The sequence below is a fragment of the Lichenostomus cassidix genome, unplaced genomic scaffold (genome assembly GCF_008360975.1).
Source record: "Lichenostomus cassidix isolate B80296 unplaced genomic scaffold, HeHo_3.0 HiC_scaffold_583, whole genome shotgun sequence".
In the NCBI taxonomy this organism is placed as follows: Eukaryota; Metazoa; Chordata; class Aves; order Passeriformes; family Meliphagidae; genus Lichenostomus; species Lichenostomus cassidix.
Window position 1 is genome coordinate 50,609 of NW_028147961.1, and position 20,919 is coordinate 71,527.

Here is a 20,919-nt window from a genome sequence, read left to right on the forward strand (position 1 = left end):
CCCATTTCCCCTTTTTCCCCCATTCCCCTTTTTTCCCCCATTCCCTTTTTTTTCCCATTTGCCCCTTTTCCCCCCCGTTCCCTTTTTTCCCCCATTTCTCCTTTTTTTCTCCATTCCCTCTTTTCCCCCATTCCCCCTTTTTTTCCCAATTCCCCCTTTTTTTCCCCAATTCCCCCTTTTTTTCCCCATTTTTTTCCATTCCCCTCTTTTTTTCCCCATTCGTCCTTTCCCCATTCCCCTTTTCTCCTAATTCCTTTTTTTCCCTATTCCCTCTTTCCATTCTCCCTATTTTTCCCCAATTTCCCTTTTTTTTGCATTTTCCCCTTTTTTCCCATTTTTCCCCTTTTCCCCATTCCCTTTCTTTCCCATTCCTTTCCCATTTCCCTTTTTTACCCATCTTCCCTTTTTCCCCATTCCTCCTCTTTCCATTCCCCCTTTTCTCCCATTCCCTATTTTCATTTCCCTTTTTTCCCCCATTCCCCCTTTTTTTTCCATTCCCCCTTTTCCCCCCATTCCCCTTTTTCCCTCACTCTCCAATTTTTTCTCCTTCCCAGTCATCCTTCGGTAAAAGTTTTTTTAACCAGCAAAAATTCCATGGATTAATTGGAATTTCCCGACAGGCCAGGGGCTGTAAAACTCCTAAAAATCAAATGCTGGCTTCACCCTGGTGTTGGATATTCCCATGGGAACCCAGGATATTCCTGAAAAATCAAATATAAATGGGATCCAACGCAATTTGGGGGGAAAAGCTTCCTTTTCCCGCTTGGATTTGGGTGGGATTGAGCAGAATTCCGCGGAAAACTCAGCAAACTTTGGGAATGGAGCATCTCTGACCTGAATTCCAAACCAGGAGTCAAGGTGGCGTTTTTTGGCTCGGAAAAACCGTGGAAAAATCCCGTGCCAGGAATGCTCTGGGGTGGGAATGTGTCTCTGTGGGAAGTGATGCCAGCGGGAAGGACATGGGGACAGCCTGACCCCATTGGAAAGCTCGGAAAAACTGGGAAAACTGCCCAGGGCAGGGTTGGAGCTCCAGATTCCTTTGTTTTCCGGAGCGAGACCTGATTTTTTCCCAAAAAAATCAGCGTTTTGAGGTGGAAAAGCGGAATTAGGGACTTGAGGAAAAGTGGGATTTTCCAGTGTTTTCAGATGGATGCAGGGCTTGGAATCAGGGATATTCCCACTGGAAAAGTTGGGAATTTGGGCAGGGGGAGGTTTCCCAAGCCCAGCTCCTCATTCCCGGGGGTTTTGGTGATCCCCTCTTGGAGTTGGGAATGACATCCCAGGGATATCCCAGTGCCATCCTGAATCCCCTCAGCCGCAAAAGTCTGATCCCATGGATTTCTCCTAAACCAAACCTGCTTGAAACCTCAAGGGAAAGGGAAATTCCCCTTCCTCCAACATTCCCAAATCCCGATCCATGCCCCATTCCTGCTCTGTGGAACTGCTGGCTGTCCATATATATATTGTGGATACTATTTCTCCATGCTGGATGATTTATTGATCCTGATCTATCCATTGATCCCACTCTATCCATTGATCCCACTCTATCCATTGATCCCACTCTATCCATTGATCCCGATCTATCCATGGATCCCGATCTATCCATTGATCCCACTCTATCCATTGATCCCACTCTATCCATTGATCCCGATCTATCCATGGATCCCGATCTATCCATTGATCCCACTCTATCCATTGATCCCGATCTATCCATGGATCCCGATCTATCCATTGATCCCACTCTATCCATGGATCCCACTCTATCCATTGATCCCGATCTATCCATGGATCCCGATCTATCCATGGATCCCACTCTATCCATTGATCCTGATCTATCCATGGATCCCACTCTATCCATTGATCCTGATCTATCCATTGATCCCGATCTATCCATGGATCCCGATCTATCCATTGATCCCACTCTATCCATTGATCCCAATCTATCCATTGATCCCACTCTATCCATTGATCCCACTCTATCCATTGATCCTGATCTATCCATTGATCCCGATCTATCCATTGATCCCATTCTATCCATTGATCCCACTCTATCCATTGATCCTGATCTATCCATTGATCCCACTCTATCCATTGATCCCAATCTATCCATTGATCCCACTCTATCCATTGATCCCGATCTATCCATGGATCCCGATCTATCCATTGATCCCACTCTATCCATTGATCCCAATCTATCCATTGATCCCACTCTATCCATTGATCCCACTCTATCCATTGATCCCAATCTATCCATTGATCCCGATCTATCCATTGATCCCACTCTATCCATTGATCCCACTCTATCCATTGATCCCGATCTATCCATTGATCCCACTCTATCCATTGATCCCACTCTATCCATTGATCCTGATCTATCCATTGATCCCGATCTATCCATTGATCCTGATCTATCCATTAAAAAAAAAAGCAGTTTAAAATTCCCTGAGCCTGGAAAATGAGTGGGATTTCAGGATCTCATTGGGATTTTGGGATCTTATGATTTCCGGATCTCGGGATTTCAGGATTTTGCAATGATATTGGGATTTTGGGATCTCATTGGTATTTCGGGATCTTGGGATCTCAGGATTTCAGGATCTCATTGGGATAACGTTCTGTGCCACCTTCTGACGCCGCTCTTATGAGGAGTACGGATTTATTGAAATATATATTTATATGTATTTATATATATTTATATTTTCCAGCCCCTTTCCCAAGGATTTCCCCCCCAGCTCCCACCCTTCCCAAACCCTCAGTTTTTGTTGGGAATTCTCCGCCGGGCCGGGACGTACGGGAGCAGCGTCTGGGTGCTCTTATCCGCCACGGTCTGCGTGCTGCTGTTCCTCATGGCCCTCCGCATCGGGATCGTTCCCGCATTCCTCGGGATTGGCTCCCGCTGGCCCTTCCCGGCGGGATCCTCGGGAGCGTCGGCGGCGGGGTCGTTGTCGCCGTCGTCGTCGCAGCAGAGCGCGTGGTACAGCACCTTGTCGCTGAAGCGCACGCGCTCCCGCGTTCCCGCCGGCCGTGCCGCCGGCAGCTTGGGCAGGGCGGCGCTGCCGAAGCATTCCTCGCTGGAGGAGTCGGGCGTGCCGCCGTTGGGAACGCCCCCGTTCATCAGCCGGAACGGCGCCGCAGCGTTCCGCGCGGGATCCGGGCAGTCGCCGGGGTCAGACGGAGTGGAGGCGTCCAGGAAGGAGCAGAATTCCCAGCTGTCCGACAGGATGTCAGAGGCGGCAAAGTCCAGAGGGCCTTTGTCGCTGCTGGAGGTGCTGCTGGCTGTGGCTGGAGTCCAAATGTCTGGCTCCAGATCCAGAGCGAAGTCGGATGTGAGGCGATCGATCTGGGAAACCACCTGGGGACACAGGGATTGTGGGATGGAGGGGTGGATGGATGATGGATGATGGATGGATGATGGATGATGGATGATGGATGGATGGATGATGGATGATGGATGGATGATGGATGGATGATGGATGATGGATGATGGATGATGGATGATGGATGATGGATGATGGATGATGGATGATGGATGGATGATGATGGATGGATGATGGTGAATGATGATGATGGGATGATGGATGATGATGATGGATGATGGATGAATGGATGGATGGATGATGGATGGATGATGGATGGATGGATGATAGATGATGGATGATGATAGATGGATGATGGATGAATGATGGATGATGGATGATGGATGGATGATGGATGGATGATGGATGGATGGATGATGGATGATGGATGATGGATGATGGATGATGGATGATGGATGGATGGATGATGGATGATGGATGATGGATGGATGATGGATGATGGATGGATGATGGATGGATGATGGATGGATGGATGATGGATGATGGATGATGGATGATGGATGATGGATGGATGATGGATGATGGATGATGGATGGATGATGGATGGATGGATGATGGATGATGGATGATGGATGGATGATGGATGATGGATGATGGATGATGGATGATGGATGATGGATGGATGAGATGATGGATATGGATGATGGATGATGGATGATGGATGATGGATGGATGATGGATGATGGATGATGGATGGATGATGGATGATGGATGATGGATGGATGATGGATGGATGATGGATGATGGATGATGGATGATGGATGATGGATGATGGATGGATGATGGATGATGGATGATGGATGATGGATGATGGATGGATGATGGATGATGGATGGATGGATGATGGATGATGGATGGTGGATGGATGATGGATGATGGATGGATGATAGATGATGGATGGATCCATGCATGGACCCAACTCTTCCCCTGGCATTTCCAAGTTGTTTTCCCACCCCAAAACTTCCAAGGAACATCCACAAGGAAGTCCAGAAATCAGGAAAAGCCCTTTTCCCTTTCCACCCATTTTCCTTGAATTTTTTCCACTTTCCTTTGGGAAAAAAAAGGGCAAAACTCAAAGAAAAGAGGAAAACCAGGGATTGCCTGACCTCTTCTTTTTCAGGATAAGGAAGAATCGGGAAGAAGGGCAGGAATGCTTGGGAAAGGCCTGGCACCAAATGATCCTGCAGGAATGGGATCCTTTCTGTTCCCACGAATCTGGGGACAGGGCCAGTGTTCCCTGTCACCTGAGCTCATTAATGGGATTGCGTGGGGACAGCGGAAAAGGCATCCCAATCCCTATCTAAATCCCAATTCCAATCTCAATCCCGATCCCGATCCCGATCCCGGCCCCATCCCAGGATCAGTGTCACTCATGGCCATTCCCATCCCTTTCTGGGCCCCATCCCGGGATTAGTGTCACTGGGGGCTATTTTTGGGATCATTCCCTATTTTAAGCCGGGTGTTAAATCCCTCACTGACACCCGGCACCCGCGGGGGATTTACATGGAAAGAAGGATTTGGGATTTGCTCCCCCCTCTCTTTTCCCCCTCGCTGAGGCTGGCGAAGCTTCTCCAGCTCGCAGGGGAAAAATTCCACCCCAGTTCCCCAGGAACATTGTCAGGGATTCATCCCAAACCTCCTTCCTGCTTGGAGGGGAAAAATTCCCCCCAATTACCTCATCCCATAGCTGCTTTCCTGCTCGGAGGGGGAAAAATTCCCAATTTCCAGGGAAAATCCCCAGGGATTCATCCCAAACCTCACCTGTTTATAGGGGAAAAATTCCACCCAATTTCCTGGCAAAATCCCCAGGGATTCATCTCAAACTTCCTCAGCTGCTTGTAAGGAACAAATCCCCCCAATTCCCTCATCCCAAACCTCCTTCCCTGCTTGGAGGGGGAAAAATTCCACCCAATTTCCTTGGAACATCCCAGGGATTCATCCCAAACCTGCCTTGCTTGGAGGGGATGAATTCCCAGCAAACTGGGGAGAATTTGTCCTCCCAGTGAATTGGGGAAGATTTGTCCCCCTAAAAGCAGCTGAGGAAGTTCGGGATGAGATCCTAGGGATATTCCCAGGGAATTTGTGCCCTACAAACAGGGAACAAGGTTTGGGATGAATCCCTGGTGCCAGACAGGAGCTTCCCAATAAAATCCCAGCTGTCCTAAAATAGGAATTTTCCCAGTGGAACATGTGGAGCCCCATCCTGGTTTTTATGGGATTTGGAGGATTTTGGATGCAGACCAAGGCGGAGCTCACTGCTGGGTGTTGGGGTTGGTGGCTTCAGATCCCTGAATCTGGGTTGGGGTCAGAGGGATGGGATACCGGGATCAAAGGGTGGGAACTGATGGGATCAAAGGAACCAATGGGATCAAAGGGTGGGAACTGATGGGATCAAAGGGAATGGGGACAATTGGCTCTAGAATGGGGACAGGACTCTCCCATTGTCACCCCCATTATCCCAGGAGTTTTCCCACCCCAGGATTTTGCAAACCATCCTAAATTTCCTCCTTTTTTAGGGAAAATCCAGCTGCACCTGAGCCAGATCCCTCCTGTGGCTGAGAGGCTGAGGGTCTAAACCTCAGGACTTTTCACACCTCGGGATTTTGCAATCCAGGCCAAATTTCCTCCTGTTTTTTAGGCACTGGATCCCTCCTGGTGCTGCCACGGATCTTCCTCCTCTCCCCATCCCATCCCATCCCATCCCAGGAATGGGGAAATTGGCTCTGGAATGGGGACAGGACTCTCCCATTGTCACCCCCATTATCCCGGGAGTTTTCCAGCCTCGGGATTTCGCAAACCATCCCAAATTCCCTCCTTTTTTTCAGAAATCCACCTCAAGGAGATCCCTCCCGGTGCTGCCACTGCGCTGCCTCCTCTCCCCCATCCCGACCTGGGCTTTTCCCATTCTCCCTCCTTCTTCCCAGGATTTTCCCACCTCTCGGAGCTCCTTGGCCATTAGCAGGAACATCACCCTCCCATTTTCCTCCCGTTATCCCGGGATTTCCTCACCTCTCGGAGCTCCTTGGCCACCTCCTTGAGCTCCTGCAGGATGCCCTCGAGCTGCCCGATCACCGTCCGCATGCGGCCGCGGATCCTCTCCCGCTCGCCGTCGCTCCTGCCGCTGCTGCAGTCGCTGCTGCCGCTGCTGCCGGGCCGCTGCTCCTCCCGGCGGTTCCGCTCCTCCCCGGGCCGCGCTTCCCGGGGGTTCCGCGAGTCCATCCTCCTGTCCCTACGATCCCGGCGATCCCGGCCCGGTGTCCATCGCGCTGCTCCCCGCCCGGCCCGGTCCGCGCAGCCCCAGCGGCGCGGGGAGCTCTCACCATCTTAACGCTGCCCGGCGGGATCGGGAGCGGGAGCGGGATCGGGAGCGACCGGGATCGGGATCGGGATAGGGATCGGCGCTGCCCGGCCGGGGAATTCCCGTGGAGCTGCCCGGTGGGATCGGGACGGATCGGGAGCAGCTCTTCCTGGCCAGGGAATTCCCGTGGAGCTGCCCGGTGGGATCGGCGGGGATCAGGATCGGGATCGGTGCTTCCCGGCGGGATCGGGACGGATCGGGATCGGCTCTTCCCGGCTCAGGGATTTCTGGTGGAGCTTCCCAGTGGGATGGGGATCGGCTCTTCCCGGTGAGAGAATTCCGGCAGCGCGTCCCGGTGGAATCGGGAGAGATCGGGATTGGGATTGGGATCGGCGCTTCCCGGCCAGGGAATTCGGGTGGAGCTTCCCGGTGGGATCGGCGGGGATCAGGATCGGGACCGGTGCCTCCCAGCGGGATCAGGACCGGGACGGCCCGGGATCGGGCACCGGGCGGAGGTGGCAGCTCAGTTGGTGGCCGTGAGGTGACACCGAGAGGAGGAGGAGGAGATGAGGTTGGGGTTTTTCAGGAAGAGCGATTCCAAAGAGTGGGATTCCGCCGATTCCAGCGGGAAGGGGACGCGCGGCTCGGTGTCCCCGAGGAGGGCTCCGTGTCCCCTCACGGCGGCTCCTCGGTCAGCGGTGGTGTCCGGCTGTCCTGGGGACAATTGAGACAAGGTCCCCTCCTGCGGGAACGGGGGCACGAGTGAGGACAATAATGGGACACGGAGCCCGGAAAAGCCTCGGGAAGGGGCGCGGTGAGCCAGGATGGAGCCTGGGGATGGCGCTGTCACCCCCTTTGTCACCTCCCCCTGTCCCACCCCATCCCCCCCGTCTGAGCCTCCCGGGGCCGGCTGGAGGGACAGACGGACACGGGGACACCCACGGGGACACCCACGGGGACATCTACGGGGACATCTACAGGGACACCCAGAGGGACACCCGGAGAGACGCGGGGACACCCAACAGCTCCGGGACACTGGGACACCCAGAGGGACACCCTGAGGGACACAGGGAGGGACAGAAGGACACCCTGAGGGACACCCCGAGGGACAGAGGGACACCCAGGGGGATACAGGGACACCCAGATAGACACCCACAGGGACACCCGAGCAGCTCCGGCACACCCCGAGGGACACAGGGAGGGACAGAGGGACACCCCGAGGGACACCCCGAGGGACAGAGGGACACCCAGAGGCACACCCAGACGGACGTGGAGACACCCCGAGGGACACGCGGAGGGACACAGGGACACCCCGAGGCCCCCGGGCCTCACCGTTGCTCTCCCGCCGCTCCCGGCTCCACTCCCGGTCCTTCCCTCTCCCGCCGCTCCTTCCTGTGCTTCCTCCTCCTCCTCCTCCTCCTCCTCCCTCAGGGCTTCCCCGCCGGGACCGGGACCGGGACCGGGGCAGCTGTGCTCCGGTGCCTGTGCCGGGGGACAGACAGACAGACAGACACCTCACCGGGGGACAGACACGGCACCGGAGGTGACAGCCGCTCCCTCCCCCTCCCCTCCCGAGCGCCGCAAATCCCGGCCCCGCCTCGGCCGCGGCGGGGGGAGAGCGCCCGGTGCCCCCGGATGCCCCCCCGGGAACGGCGACGGCGCGGGGGGAGCGGGGCCCGGGCGGGGGGCTCGGGAGGGGCGCGTTTGCCGCTTCGGTACCGGCATCTCCCACCTCGGTACCGCCATCCTCACCCCGGTACTGACATCTCCCAGCCCGGTACTGACATCTCCCAGCCCGGTACCGACATCCCTCAGCCCGGTACCGACATCCTTCAGCCCGGTACCGACATCCCTCACCCAGTACGTTCATCTCTCCCGGTACTGACATCTCCCAGCCCGGTACCGACATCTCCCAGCCCGGTACCGGCATCCCTCACCGCGGTACCGCCACCCGTCAGCCCGGTACCGACGTCCTCAGCCCGGTACCGGCATGGCTCACCCCGGTACCGGCATCTCTCACCCGGTACCGACATCTCCCAGCCCGATACCGACATCTCCCAGCTCGGTACCGACATCCCTCAACCGGTTCCGCCATCTCTCACGCGGGGAGGGTAGCACCCAGCCCAGTACCGACATCCTCACCCGGTACCGCCATCGCTTACCCGGTACCGCTATCTCCCAGCCCGGTACCAACATCCCTCACCCGGTACCGCCATCCCTCACCCGGTACCGGCGTTCCCCAGCCCCGGTTCCCGCATCCGCCGGGGCTCGGGGATGGAGGATGTCGGTACCGGCATTCCCCATCCCCTCTCCCCGCATCTTCCAGTCCCGGTTTCCACATCTTCCAGCCCCGCCGCTCTCATCCTCCATTCCCGCTCCCCGAATCCTCCGTTCCCGGTTCCCAAATCCTCCGTTCCCGGTTCCCAAATCCTCCATCCTCTATCCTCGAACCCTCCATTCCCACTCCCCACATCCTCCGTTCCCGCTCCTCGGATCCTTCATCCCCTCCGCTCTCTTCCATTCCCGGTGCCTCCATCTCCGGAGCCTCCATTCCCGATCCCCGCTCCCTGCATCCCCCATCCCCGCCGCTCTCATTTGCCATCCTCTCTCCCCAGCGCTTCCATCCCCTCTCCCCGAATCCTCCATCCCATATCCCCGAATCCTCCATCCCATATCCCCGAATCCTCCATCCCATATCCCCGAACCCTCCATCCCATATCCCCGAACCCTCCATCCCTTCTCCCCGAATGCTCCATCCCCGGTTCCCGGATCCTCCATCCCCGGAGTCTCCATCCCGTGCTCCACATCTTCCATCCCCAGAGTCCCAATCCTCCATCCCCTGTCGCTGTCCCCTTCACCCCCGCTCCGCACACCCTCGCTCCCCTCTCCCGCCCCCCCGCCCTGTCCCCGCTCCGGGACCCCCGGCACGGCCCGGCGGCGCTGCGGGCTCGGCAGGGCCGGGCAGTCCCCGCTCCCCCGGGACGCACCGGGGCCTCCCCCCGTTCCGCAGCCCTCCCGCTCCCCCGGACGCACCGGCGGCGCTGCGGGCTCTGCTCCGCGCTCCCCGCGGGCTCCGGGCGGGCGGAGCGGGCCCCGGGCAGGGCCATGGGCGGCGGAGGGGCCCCGGCCCGGCCCCGCTCCACCGGCCGCTGCTCCCGCGCTCCCGGCACGGCCCGCGCCGCCGCCGCTGCTGTGTCACCGGAGGGGCCGGGCCTGGCCGGGAGGGGCGAGTTAAAGGCACCGGCAGCGGGAATGAGCGGGAATGGAGCGGGAAAGGAGCGGGAATGGAGAGGGAATGGAGCGGGAATGGAGAGGGAATGGAGCGGGAATGGAGAGGGAATGGAACAGGGAATGGAGCGGGAATGGAGCGGGAATGAGAGGGAATGGAGCGGGAAAGGAGCGGGAATGGAGAGGGAATGGAACAGGGAATGGAGCGGGAATGGAGCGGGAATGAGCGGGGATGAGCGGGGATGGAGAGGGAATGGAGCGGGAATGAGCGGGGATGGAGAGGGAATGGAACAGGGAATGGAACAGGGGATGGAGAGGGAAAGGAGAGGGAATGGAACAGGGAATGGAACAGGGAATGGAGAGGGAATGGAACAGGGAATGGAACAGGGAATGGAACAGGGAATGGAACAGGGAATGGAGAGGGAATGGAACAGGGAATGGAACAGGGAATGGAGAGGGAATGGAGAGGGAATGGAACAGGGAATTGGACAGGAAGAGGTACATCGTGAAACTGAGGCAGCACTGGGGTCACTCCCTTGGGATGTGACTCCTTTTTCCCTCTTTTTCCCGTCTCTAAAATAGTTCTGGATTTGCCTCCTGCCCATCTGTGGGGGATTTGGGAGGATGTGAGAAAAACCAAGGTGGGATGAGGGAGAATTATCCAAGGAATGGGAAAGAACAACCATGGAGGGATGGTTGGAGGGATGGATGGATGGATGGTGGGCAGAACTCCATTTCCATAACCAGGCAGGATTTATCCCATTTTCCCATCCCATTTCCCCCTCCTGCTCCCCGACCCATTTTCCCAGAGTTGGATCCTGGCTGGATTGGATGTGACCATGAATTATTGATCCCATCCACTCGGGATCATCAATATCCTCCCAGCAGAGCCACTGCCTTCACCCAATTTATTTATGGCCCTACAAAATCCCTGGGATGCTCCCATTCTTCCCAGAAACTGAATTTTCCCAGCGCAGAAGGGACATCTGGGATGGTGTCACACCGCCTGCTGGCACTGGGATTTTGGGGAGTTTTAGACCCTTTTCCCAGGATTTTGGGGTTTTTTTGGCACTGTTCTGCCCCACTGGAAGTGCCAGCCCCATTTCTGGCAGGATCAGGGTGGGGATAGCTGATCCTGATCCCACAGCCTGGTGACTCTGGGAATAACATCCCGGATCCCTTGGGATCGCTGCTGGCATGGGAATAAAGTTCCATAGCCTTTGCGATTGGGAATGATGTCCCATAACCTTTGGGATCGCGGCTGGGGTGGGAATAACGTCCCATAAGCTTTGGGATTAGGAATGACATCCCATAACCAGTGTCACCCCAGTGTCCTGAGTGTCATAGGTGTCCCCAGTGTCCCCAGTGTCACCCCAGTGTCCCCAGTGTCCTGAGTGTCACAGGTGTCCCCAGTGTCCCCAGTGTCACCCCAGTGTCACCAATGTCTTGAGTGTCCCCAGTGTCACCCCAGTGTCCCCAGTGTCCTGAGTGTCATAGGTGTCCCCAGTGTCCCCAGTGTCCCCAGTGTCCTGAGTGTCACAGGTGTCCCCAGTGTCCCCAGTGTCACCCCAGTGTCACCCCAGTGTCCCCAGTGTCACCAATGTCTTGAGTGTCCCCAGTGTCACCCCAGTGTCACCCCACTGTCCCCAGTGTCACAGATGTCACAGGTGTCCCCAGTGTCCCCAAAGCAGCGCCAGCCCCGGATCCGCTGCTCGAAGGTGACACCTGCCGGTGGCATCTGTCCCTAGCCGCCGTGCCACTCATTTTGTCACTTTGTATCACTTATTGCATAGGCATGTTAATGAATTACCCTAATTAACTCGAGATTGACCAGCGTTTACCTAGCGCCACCTCCGTGGGGACACTCAGTGCCACCTGCCTGGGGACACCTGGGCTGTGGTGGGCACAGGGGTTGGGGTTGGGATTTTGGGATCCCTCCGTGTCCCCAGAACCCCCAGGGTCACCTTTGGGGACAACCCCGAGGCTGAGGAACTCCAGCCGGGAATCCCAGGGGTCGGGATGGGGACAAGGCCAGGTGCCACCGCTGGGCCGATGGCCCGATGTCCCCAAAGCTGGGAGTGCTTGGAATCCCAAAGCCTGGGGTGTCCCCAAAAGCCTGGAATCCCCAAAACGGGATCTGGGAAAAAAAGCAGAGCCGGAATCCAGCTGGGATTGAGGCAGGAAAGCACAAATCCAGGGATTTCTGCTGCTCTGGGCTCATCCCATCGGGATCCAGCTCCTGCAGCTGCCCATTCCATGGGATCCCGGAAAATCCTACAGGAAAACCAGCCTGGATCAGGCCAGGAGGAGCTCTGATGGGAAAAGTGGAATAAAAACAAATCCATACCCCAACCTCGGCTCATTCCCTGTTTTCCCTGCAGGACAACCCTGCACCCTTTTCCCGGGAAATGGGGCTCCCGGTTTTCCTCTTTCCCAGCTCCCCACAGCCTCAGAATGCTGGGAATGTGGTTGGAATTCCGCTCATGGAACGTGGGAATTTTATCCCTGGGGTCTCTGACTCACTCAGGGATTTCTCCCATCCCTAAAATCCCATCCCTGGGATCTGTGCCCCATAATTCCCCTTTTTTCCTTCCATTAGGGATCAATCAGGAGAGCCAGGAAAAACAGGACAGGGCTGGAATTTTATTTGGGAATAGTTTTATTGATGAGAGGTTCTGCATCAGGTCATAAAAAAAATGGGATTAAAATCAAATTAAATTAAAAATTAACCAGGGATTAAAACCCCAGTTACGATGGAAAACCAATCCCTATCCCAATCCCAATCCCAATCCCAATCCCAATCCCAATCCCAATCCCAATCCCAAACTGGCTGAGCTCGTTTCCTAAGGAATTCCCTGGTGGGGATGGAGGATCCCAGAAAGGATCTCATCCTTGGGATCATCTCTCCACCTCAGCCAAGGGTGGGATCTGCGGGATCTGCCGGCACTGATCCCACATTCCATCCCAAATTTCATTCTGGGATCCAACCGGATGGGATTGAAGAAGAGAACGACATTCCCAGGAAACTGTAAGGAGGATCCTGGCCTGGAGCAGATCCAGGTGGGATTTGGGATTGCTCTGGATATTCTGGATTCAGTCTTAGCCAGGGACAGAATTCAGGATCGATTCGGGAGAGGAGGAAACCCCAAGTGAACAGCTCCCGGGAATGGCAGCCTGGGAATTCTGGGAATTCCGGGATCAGGGCGGTGGCTCTGGTGTCACTGTCACCACCACGGTGTCCTCGTCGCTGTCCGAGCTGCAGACGATGACGCTGTCACTCCCTGCAAGGCAGAATTCCCGAAATTTGGGATCCTGTGGGATTGGCATTCCCGGGATTTGTTGTGCCTTGGTGGGGGGAACTGTACTGCTGTTGACCCCACGGATCCCAAATCCCATGGATAATTCATGGATCCTTCATCCCATGGATCCTCCACGGAACCTTCCCCCATGGATCCTTCATAAATCCTTGATCCCATGCATCCTTCACCCCATGGATCCTCCATGGATCCCTCACCCCATGGATCCTTCACCCCATGGATCCTCCATGGATCCCTCACCCCATGGGATGCAGAGAGTCGGGAAAAGATCCCGCAGGGCGGGAAAAGCCGGGATAACTCGGCCATTCCCGCTGCCCACCTGTGTCCCTGCGGCATTCCCGGCGGGATTCGGCACGGCTGGGGCCCGGCTCCTGCTCGCATTCCAGCTTCAGGATTTTGGGAGAGATCTGGCTGCTCTTCTCGGCGCAGGGCGGGGGACGCTTGTGCCAGGAGGAGCCTGGGAGCAGCTGGGAAAGGGGAGGAGAGACGGGCGGGAATTGCGGGATTCCTGCTGGAATTGCCGCCGGGATGGGATGGGATAAGGGGATAATGGGATGGGATTGGGATGGGATAATGGGATAGTGGGATGGGATGGGATTGGGATGGGCTAATGGGATGGGATAATGGGATGGGATAATTTGATGGGATTGGGATGGGCTAATGGGATGGGATGGGATTGGATTGGGATGGGATAATGGGATGGGATGGGATAATGGGATGGGATGGGATGGGATTGGGATGGGATGGGATTGGGATGGGATAATGGGATGGGATAATGGGATGGGATGGGATGGGATGGGATGGGATGGGATGGGATAATAGGATGGGATTGTGATGGGATGGGATAATGGGATGGGATGGGATGGGATGGGATGGGATGGGATGGGATAATAGGATGGGATTGTGATGGGATGGGATAATGGGATGGGATGGATTGGCCTCACCTGCTCTCCAGGGATCTCGTCAAGGCCAGAGGAGACACTCTGGATTTGGGGAAGGCTGGGATCCACTTCCTGCGGGAAGAGCAGCGTTAGGATGGACTCTGATCTTGGGGAGGGGTGGGAACACCCTCGGGAATGGGGAAACTGAGGCACGGGGAATTCGGGATGGGGCTGGATGTGGCACCAAGGTTGGTGCCGTGGTTGTGGATTTCCCGTGGATAATCAGGGATGGGGTAGGACCACGAGGGGGTTCTTCAGTCCTGGGAGTTTGGAGGGAAAACCGGGAATCCTGGGATGGGGAGCAGGAGGAGACCCTTGGGACAGGCGTGGGAAGGAGGGATCCAGGTTTGGGATGGGACAGGAGCTCTCTCCAGGTGTCACCACCCCGAGGTCTCACCTGGTTGTTCTCCAGGGCTGCCTCATCCTCGGGGACATCGGTGCCTGGAAGGGACAAAACAGGGATGCGATCCCGATCTGGAGCCTCCGGAGCTCCTGCGGCAGCTGGAATGGGAAAATCGCACCCGACAGCAGGGAAAGGGTAGCTCTGATCCCATTTCCTGTGGCTTGGGGTGGCTCAGGGGCTTAGGGAGGATCTGGGAAAGTGGGAATAAGGATGGCCAGAGACTGCAGGATCGGGGGGACAGCGGGAAGGGACTTTAGCCATCAAAACTATGGAAAAAATATGGATCCCCCGCATCCTGGGGGAGTGGGGAGACACGGGAGAGACCTGGGAGAGGAGTAGGAGAGGAAGAGGAGAAGGAGAAGGAGAAGGAGAAGGAGAAGGAGAAGGAGAAGGAGAAGGAGGAGAAGGAGAAGAAGGAGAAGTTCCGGCTGCCCCACCACTCTCAGTGCCCATCCCAGCCAGGTCCCGCCCCGCCCCGGCCCCATCCCCGCTCCGGGACGGCTCCCCTCGCCCCCCGGCCGCCCTGCCTTGCCCCGGCTCACCGGCGCGGCCCGTCACTCGCTGCACCATGGCCCGCAGCCGCGCCCGGCACTCGGCGATGTCCCGCGGCTCGCGCATCTCGCGCACCTCGGGCGGCCGCAGCCTCCGCAGCTCCAGCAGCGCTCCGCGCACCAGCGGCTCCATGTCCATCAGCTCCTGCTCGCCGCCGTAGCGGCCCAGCTTCTCGGCCAGCCGCTCGGCCGCCTCCACCCTCCGCAGCGCGCCCTCGGCCGCCCGCAGCTGCTCCGCCTCGCCGCGCTCCAGCAGCGCCCGCAGCTCCTCGGCCTCGCCCCGCACCAGGCGCTGCAGCCGCTCCGAGATCGCCCGGACCCGCTCCCGGAGCAGCCGCCGAGCCTCGTCCCGCCGGGCCGCCTCGGCCCGCAGCCGCTCCAGCGAGGCGGCGAAGGAGTCGCGGAGCTGCCGCAGGTCGCGGTGCAGCTCGCGGAGCTCGGCGCGGCGGCGGCGGCTCTCGGCGCGGAGGTCGCGGAAGGGAGCGTGGCGAGTGTCCAGCAGCGCGCACGGACAGCACAGAGCGCGCTCGCAGCGCGGGCAGTAGATGCTGTGATGGGGGAGATGGGGGAGTCAGGGGGCAGCGGGAATTCCACCGGGAATGGCTGCGGGGGTACCGGGATTGGCCTCCCGGCTCTGATTTCCCCCAGGAATTGCTCTGGGATTTGGCTCCCGGATGGACAGGGCTCACCCAGCTTGGTCCCTCCCGCCCCCCAGGGAGCTGTGGGATGTCCCGAGCGGGAAAGGACTCCAAGGATCACGGGGTGCCACCCCCGACCCCAAAATGCCTCCTGTCCCTGGGAGCTGTCTTTGGGGCCGGCACCATTCCCGGGGCAGTGCCTGGGGCACTTTAGGGACCTTTCCCTAAATCCCACCCTGCCCTTCCCGGGCACAGCCGGGGGGGCACTGGGGTCACACTGTCCTGTGCCAAAGGCAGGGGACAAAACCCCTCGGGCAGAGCTTTGGGGACAGGACGGGAGCTGGGGACAGGGCGGGATTTGGGGACAGGGCAGGATTTGGGGATGGGATGAGGTTTGGGTACAGGATAGGATTTGGGGACAGGACAAGATTTGGGGAAAGGAGGAGACCTGGGGCAGGATGGGATTTGGGAGTGGGATGACATTTGGGAGCTAGATGAGATTCGAGGACAGGATGAGACTAGGGGATGGGATCAGATTTGGGGACAGGACGAGGTTTGGGAGCGGGATGAGACTTGGGAACAGCATGAGGTTTGGGGACAAGATGAGACCTGGGGATGGGAAGAGATTTGGAAATGGGGTTAGATTTGGGGACTGGATGATTTCTGGGGATAGTATGAGGTCTGGGGATAGTACGGGGTTTGGGGACTGAAGGAAATTTGGAGACAGGACGAGATTTGGGGCCAGGACAAGACCTGGCTCCAGGCTGCAATTCGGGATCCCCCTGCTCCAGCCCATCCTGATCCAGCATGCCTACCCCGAACCCACTGCATCCCATAGGACAGAATCCGGGATCTCCTTCCCTCACCTGCCCTCCCTCACCGGCACACTCAGTCCTACCTCACCTGCACGTTCAGCTTTCCCTGCTCTCCTTCACCTGCACACGCGGCTCTCCTGTCCCTCCCTGTCCCTCACCTGCACACTCAGCTGTCCCTCCCTGTCCCTCACCTGCACACTCAGCTGTCCCTCCCTGTAGCTCACCTGCACACGCGGCTCTCCTGTCCCTCCCTGTCCCTCACCTGCACACTCAGCTCTCCTGTCCCTCCGTGTCGCTCACCTGCACACGCGGCTCTCCCCGGCGTGGCTGGCGCTGGTGCAGAAGAGGCTGCAGGAGCCGCGCGACTCCTGCAGGAAGCTGCTGGCGGAGCTGCGGCGCATCTCGTCCAGGCAGCGCACGCGGTGCTCGCCCTTCTTGTGCCACCAGCGGTGCTCCTCCAGGCAGCGGCCGCACAGGAACTCCTCGCACTCCTCGCACCACACCCGCGCCGCCTCGGCCCGGCAGCGCCCGCAGCACGGCCCGCCGGGGCTCCGCAGCTGCCGCCACACGGCCAGGCGGCCGCGCAGGCTGGCGAAGAGCGCGTTGTCCGTGCCCGCCGTGGCGGCGGTGGCCGCGCGGCACACGGGGCACAGCCCGGAGGGCTTGGCGTGGCCCAGGCACGAGGGGCACAGCGAGTGCAGGCAGCCCAGCAGCTGCGGCTGGGGCGAGTCCTGCCCGCAGCTCTCGCACAGCAGGAACTGGAAATCGTCGTCCTCCTCCTGGCTCTGCGCGTTTTCCGCGGGCTGCGGGGTGGGAGAGGCCGGCGGGGCAGGGGGGGCTGGCGGGGCAGCGGCTCCGGGGCCATCTGCGGGAAAACCCCCCGCCGGGCGGAGGCTGGGGTCAGCCCCATGCCGGTGCGCTCCCCTGATCCCTCTGCTCTCCCTATGGGACCCTCGGAGCTTCTTCCCACCCTCCCGACCTCGTCCCCTTCCCGGAATGAGGGATTTCTGAGCTGCGGCAGAGCCGGTCCGGTTCTGTCTGCAGGGAATATGGGAGAAAAATCCCCCGCGGGGTGGCAGGCGGGGTGTGCCCATCCCTCCTGCCCGGGACAGCTCTCCCTGATGTGCGACCTCCCCACTCTCCCTGTGGGACCCTTGGCATTCCCTGCTCCTGCATCCCTATCCCGCTGCCTGAATCCCCATCCCAGTATTCCCCATCCCAGTATTCCCCATCCCGATCCCACATTCCCATCCCGATCCCACATCCCATCCCTGTCCCACATCCCCATCCCCATCCCAATCCCACATCCCACATCCCAATCCCACATTCCCATCCCCATCCCAATCCCCCATCCCGATCCCACATCCCACATCCCATCCCGCACTCCCCGATCCCCCTCTCCCGAGCTCTTCCCTTCCCGGAATTCAGCATTTCCCAGCCCGAGGCGAAACGAAAGCGAAGCCGCTCGGTGCCACCGCCCTTTCCTGCTCCGCCAGCGGGGACAGGGACACGGAACAGCGGGGACAGCCCGGCCGCGACCCCAAAGACTGCCCCGAACCCCACCGGCAGCGCTGGGGTGTCCCCAGCACCGGCCCTGGCCCCAGAGGTGTCCCTGGCCCCAAAGGTGTCCCTGTTCCCAAAGGTGTCCCTGTCCCCACCCGAACCCCCCCGGGCCTCCCCAGCTCGGCAGCGCCGACAAAACCCCAAATACCGCCAGGACACTCCGTACCGACCCCAGACCCCAAACCCGACCCCAGACCCCAAACCGACCCCACAGCCGAGCGGGAAAGCCCTGCGGGTCCCTTTTGGGGCGACTTTGGGGACATGGCGGTACCTGGCGACGCCGCGGGGTCGGGGCTGCCGGGCATGGGGACAGCGCTGGGGGTCCCGGGAGAACGGGAACGGGAACGGGAACGGGAACGGGAACGGGAACGGGGAAGGGAAGGGAATAGGAAGGGGAACCGGAACGGGAACGGAAGGGGAACGGGAGGAGCGGGAGGAGGAGCTGCGGGAGAGAGGGCGGGGTGGGGGGAGGGGACGGGAAAGGGGAAACGGTGGGATCGGGGTGGGGATGTGCGATATGGGGTGGGAGTACTGCGATTGGGATCGGGATCGGGATTGGGATCGGGGTGGGGATGTGGGAGATGGGATATGGGATATGGGATGGGAGTACTGGGATTGGGATTGGGATCGGGATTGGGAATTGGGATATGGGATGGGAGTACTGGGATTGGGATTGGGGTTGGGATTGGGATTGGGATTGGGATTGAGATTGGGATTGGGATTGGCATTGGGATTGGGATCGGGATGGGGATGTGGGATATGGGATGGGGATGTGCGATAGGGGATGGGAGCACTGGGATTGGGATCGGGATTAGGATCGGGATCGGGACTGGGATTTGGGATATGGGATGGGAGTACTGGGATTGGGATCGGGATCGGGATCGGGATCGGGATGGGGATGTGGGATATGGGATGAGGATTTGGGATATGGGATGGAAGTACTGGGATTGGGATGGGGATGGGGATGGGGATTGGGATTGGGATATAGGATGGGAGTATTGGGATCGGGATCGGGATGGGGATTTGGGATATGGGATGGGAGTACTGGGATTGGGATTGGGATCGGGCTGGGTATTGGGATTGAGATTGGGATCGGGACAGGGATGTGGGATTGGGATTGGCATTGGCATTTGGGATCCCAATCCCGGGATAGGGATTTGGGATATAGGATGGGAGTACTGCGATTGGGATTGGGATCGGGATGAGGATAGGGATTGGGATGTGGGATGGGGATGGGAGTACTGGGATTGGGATGTAGGATTGGGATGGGGATGTGGGGTGAGGCTGGGGATGTAGGATCTGGGATGGGATTCCAGTCGCAAGGCAATTCCCAGCCCTATTCCCAGCCGTCCCGCCAGGATCCCCATCCCACTGCCAACCCCAACGAGTGGGAATTGTCACGAAAAACCCTTTTCCCACCCTTTTTAGGGCTGGGATTTGGGGACAGGATGGGATTTGGGGACAAGATGGGATTTGGGGACAAGACGGGATCCGGGAAAAGGTGGGAAAATGTTGGTTTTTTTTTTTTTTCTCCTATAAAAATTCCAGGATTTTCCTCGCCGCTGCTGCCACCTCCAGGGGAATCCCGGGATTTGGGACTGGAGCCGATATTCCATGGGGAAATCGATGGATTAACTAATTAATTAACTAACTCATTTAATTAGTTATTTATGGACTAATCCGGGCGCTGCTTCCTAGAAAATTTCAATGGCAACAAATTGGAAATTATTTTTAAAATAAATTTTTACAATAAAGTATGAAAATAAAAAAAAATTAATAACCCTAAAAAATTAATAGAATTATTTCTGGCTTTCATCATCCAAAAACCCAAAAATGTTCATCTGTTGTAAAAATTGGGGATTGTTTTAAAAACCCTAAAATATTTCGTGAATTTTCAAAATTAGAAATTATGATTTAGGGAAAAAACCCTAAAAATTTTCATGGATTGCAAAAATTACCCATTATTTTTTTTAAAAAACCTTAAAATATCGTGAATTATAAAAATCTGATTTTTTAAAATCCCCTAACAATCATAAAGCGGAAAAAGGAAAATAATAATAGAAAAAAAAAGCCTAAATAATGTCTTAAATTGCAAAAATCGGGAATTTGATTGATTTATTTATTTCAAAATCCCCCAACCTTGAAAGTCTCATAAACGATAAAAATTGGAAATCGTTTTTAAAGAAAAAAATTTTTAAAAATATTTCTAAATGGTAAAAAACCCCCAAAGTTACTGGAATAAAATTAAAAAATGCCATAAAGGGTGGGAAGTTCTAAAATCGATTTTTGATTGATTGATTGATTGATTGATTTCGATTGATTCCTCCAACCCCAGGTGACCCCAAAACCTGCCAGGGTTGGGATTGGAATCCCGGAATTCCATGGGATTGACCACTTTTGGGGTTCCATTCCTGACCCCAAAGCAGTTTGGGATTCCTGGTAATCCCAGAATTCCCGGTAATCCCAGAATTCCCGGTGATCCCAGACTTTGGGAACACCAGGAGATCTCCCATGCCATTCCATCCTCCACTTCCAAGCGGGAATTCCCATGGAATTCTGAAATCCCAACGGTTTTTTCCATGGATTCCTTCCGTTTCCCGGCAATTTCTGGGAAATCCCGCTAAATCCGTGCCGAAGGAATTCGCTCTGTGGATTCCAAGTGGATTTTTCTCGGGAATTTCACTCCAAGAACAACCCTGGGATGAGCTCATCCCGCCGTTTTCCATGGAATTCCGCAATTCCCAAGGGTTTGGATCTCTCGGAGCCACCCTGGGAATTCCCAGGAAAACCG

General features: G+C 57.1%; 2 protein-coding genes across 3 annotated transcripts; both read right to left on the reverse strand.

Moving 5' to 3' along the window:
* Positions 1-2,636: 2,636 nt before the first annotated feature.
* Positions 2,637-9,874, reverse strand: LOC146420500 (inhibitory synaptic factor 1-like). Its single transcript, XM_085048203.1, has 4 exons — positions 9,706-9,874; positions 8,005-8,154; positions 6,384-7,414; positions 2,637-3,349 (listed from the first exon to the last, which is right to left on the reverse strand). Exons 3-4 carry the CDS (start codon positions 6,591-6,593, stop codon positions 2,750-2,752), a joined length of 810 nt encoding a protein of 269 aa, XP_084904329.1. The 5' UTR covers positions 6,594-7,414; positions 8,005-8,154; positions 9,706-9,874; the 3' UTR covers positions 2,637-2,749.
* A 2,667-nt stretch (positions 9,875-12,541) lies between these two features.
* LOC146420501 (protein PML-like) lies at positions 12,542-18,566 on the reverse strand. Of its 2 annotated transcripts, none has more exons than XM_085048202.1 (7): positions 18,400-18,566; positions 16,866-17,430; positions 15,104-15,660; positions 14,556-14,599; positions 14,162-14,230; positions 13,537-13,684; positions 12,542-13,181 (listed from the first exon to the last, which is right to left on the reverse strand). In XM_085048202.1, the coding sequence occupies exons 1-7, from the start codon at positions 18,431-18,433 to the stop codon at positions 13,099-13,101; spliced, it is 1,500 nt and encodes a 499-aa protein (XP_084904328.1). In that variant the 5' UTR covers positions 18,434-18,566; the 3' UTR covers positions 12,542-13,098. The 2 variants fall into 2 exon arrangements, with proteins under 2 accessions (XP_084904328.1, XP_084904327.1); XM_085048201.1 differs by having other exon boundaries at positions 14,556-14,659.
* Between the last annotated feature and the right edge of the window lie 2,353 nt (positions 18,567-20,919).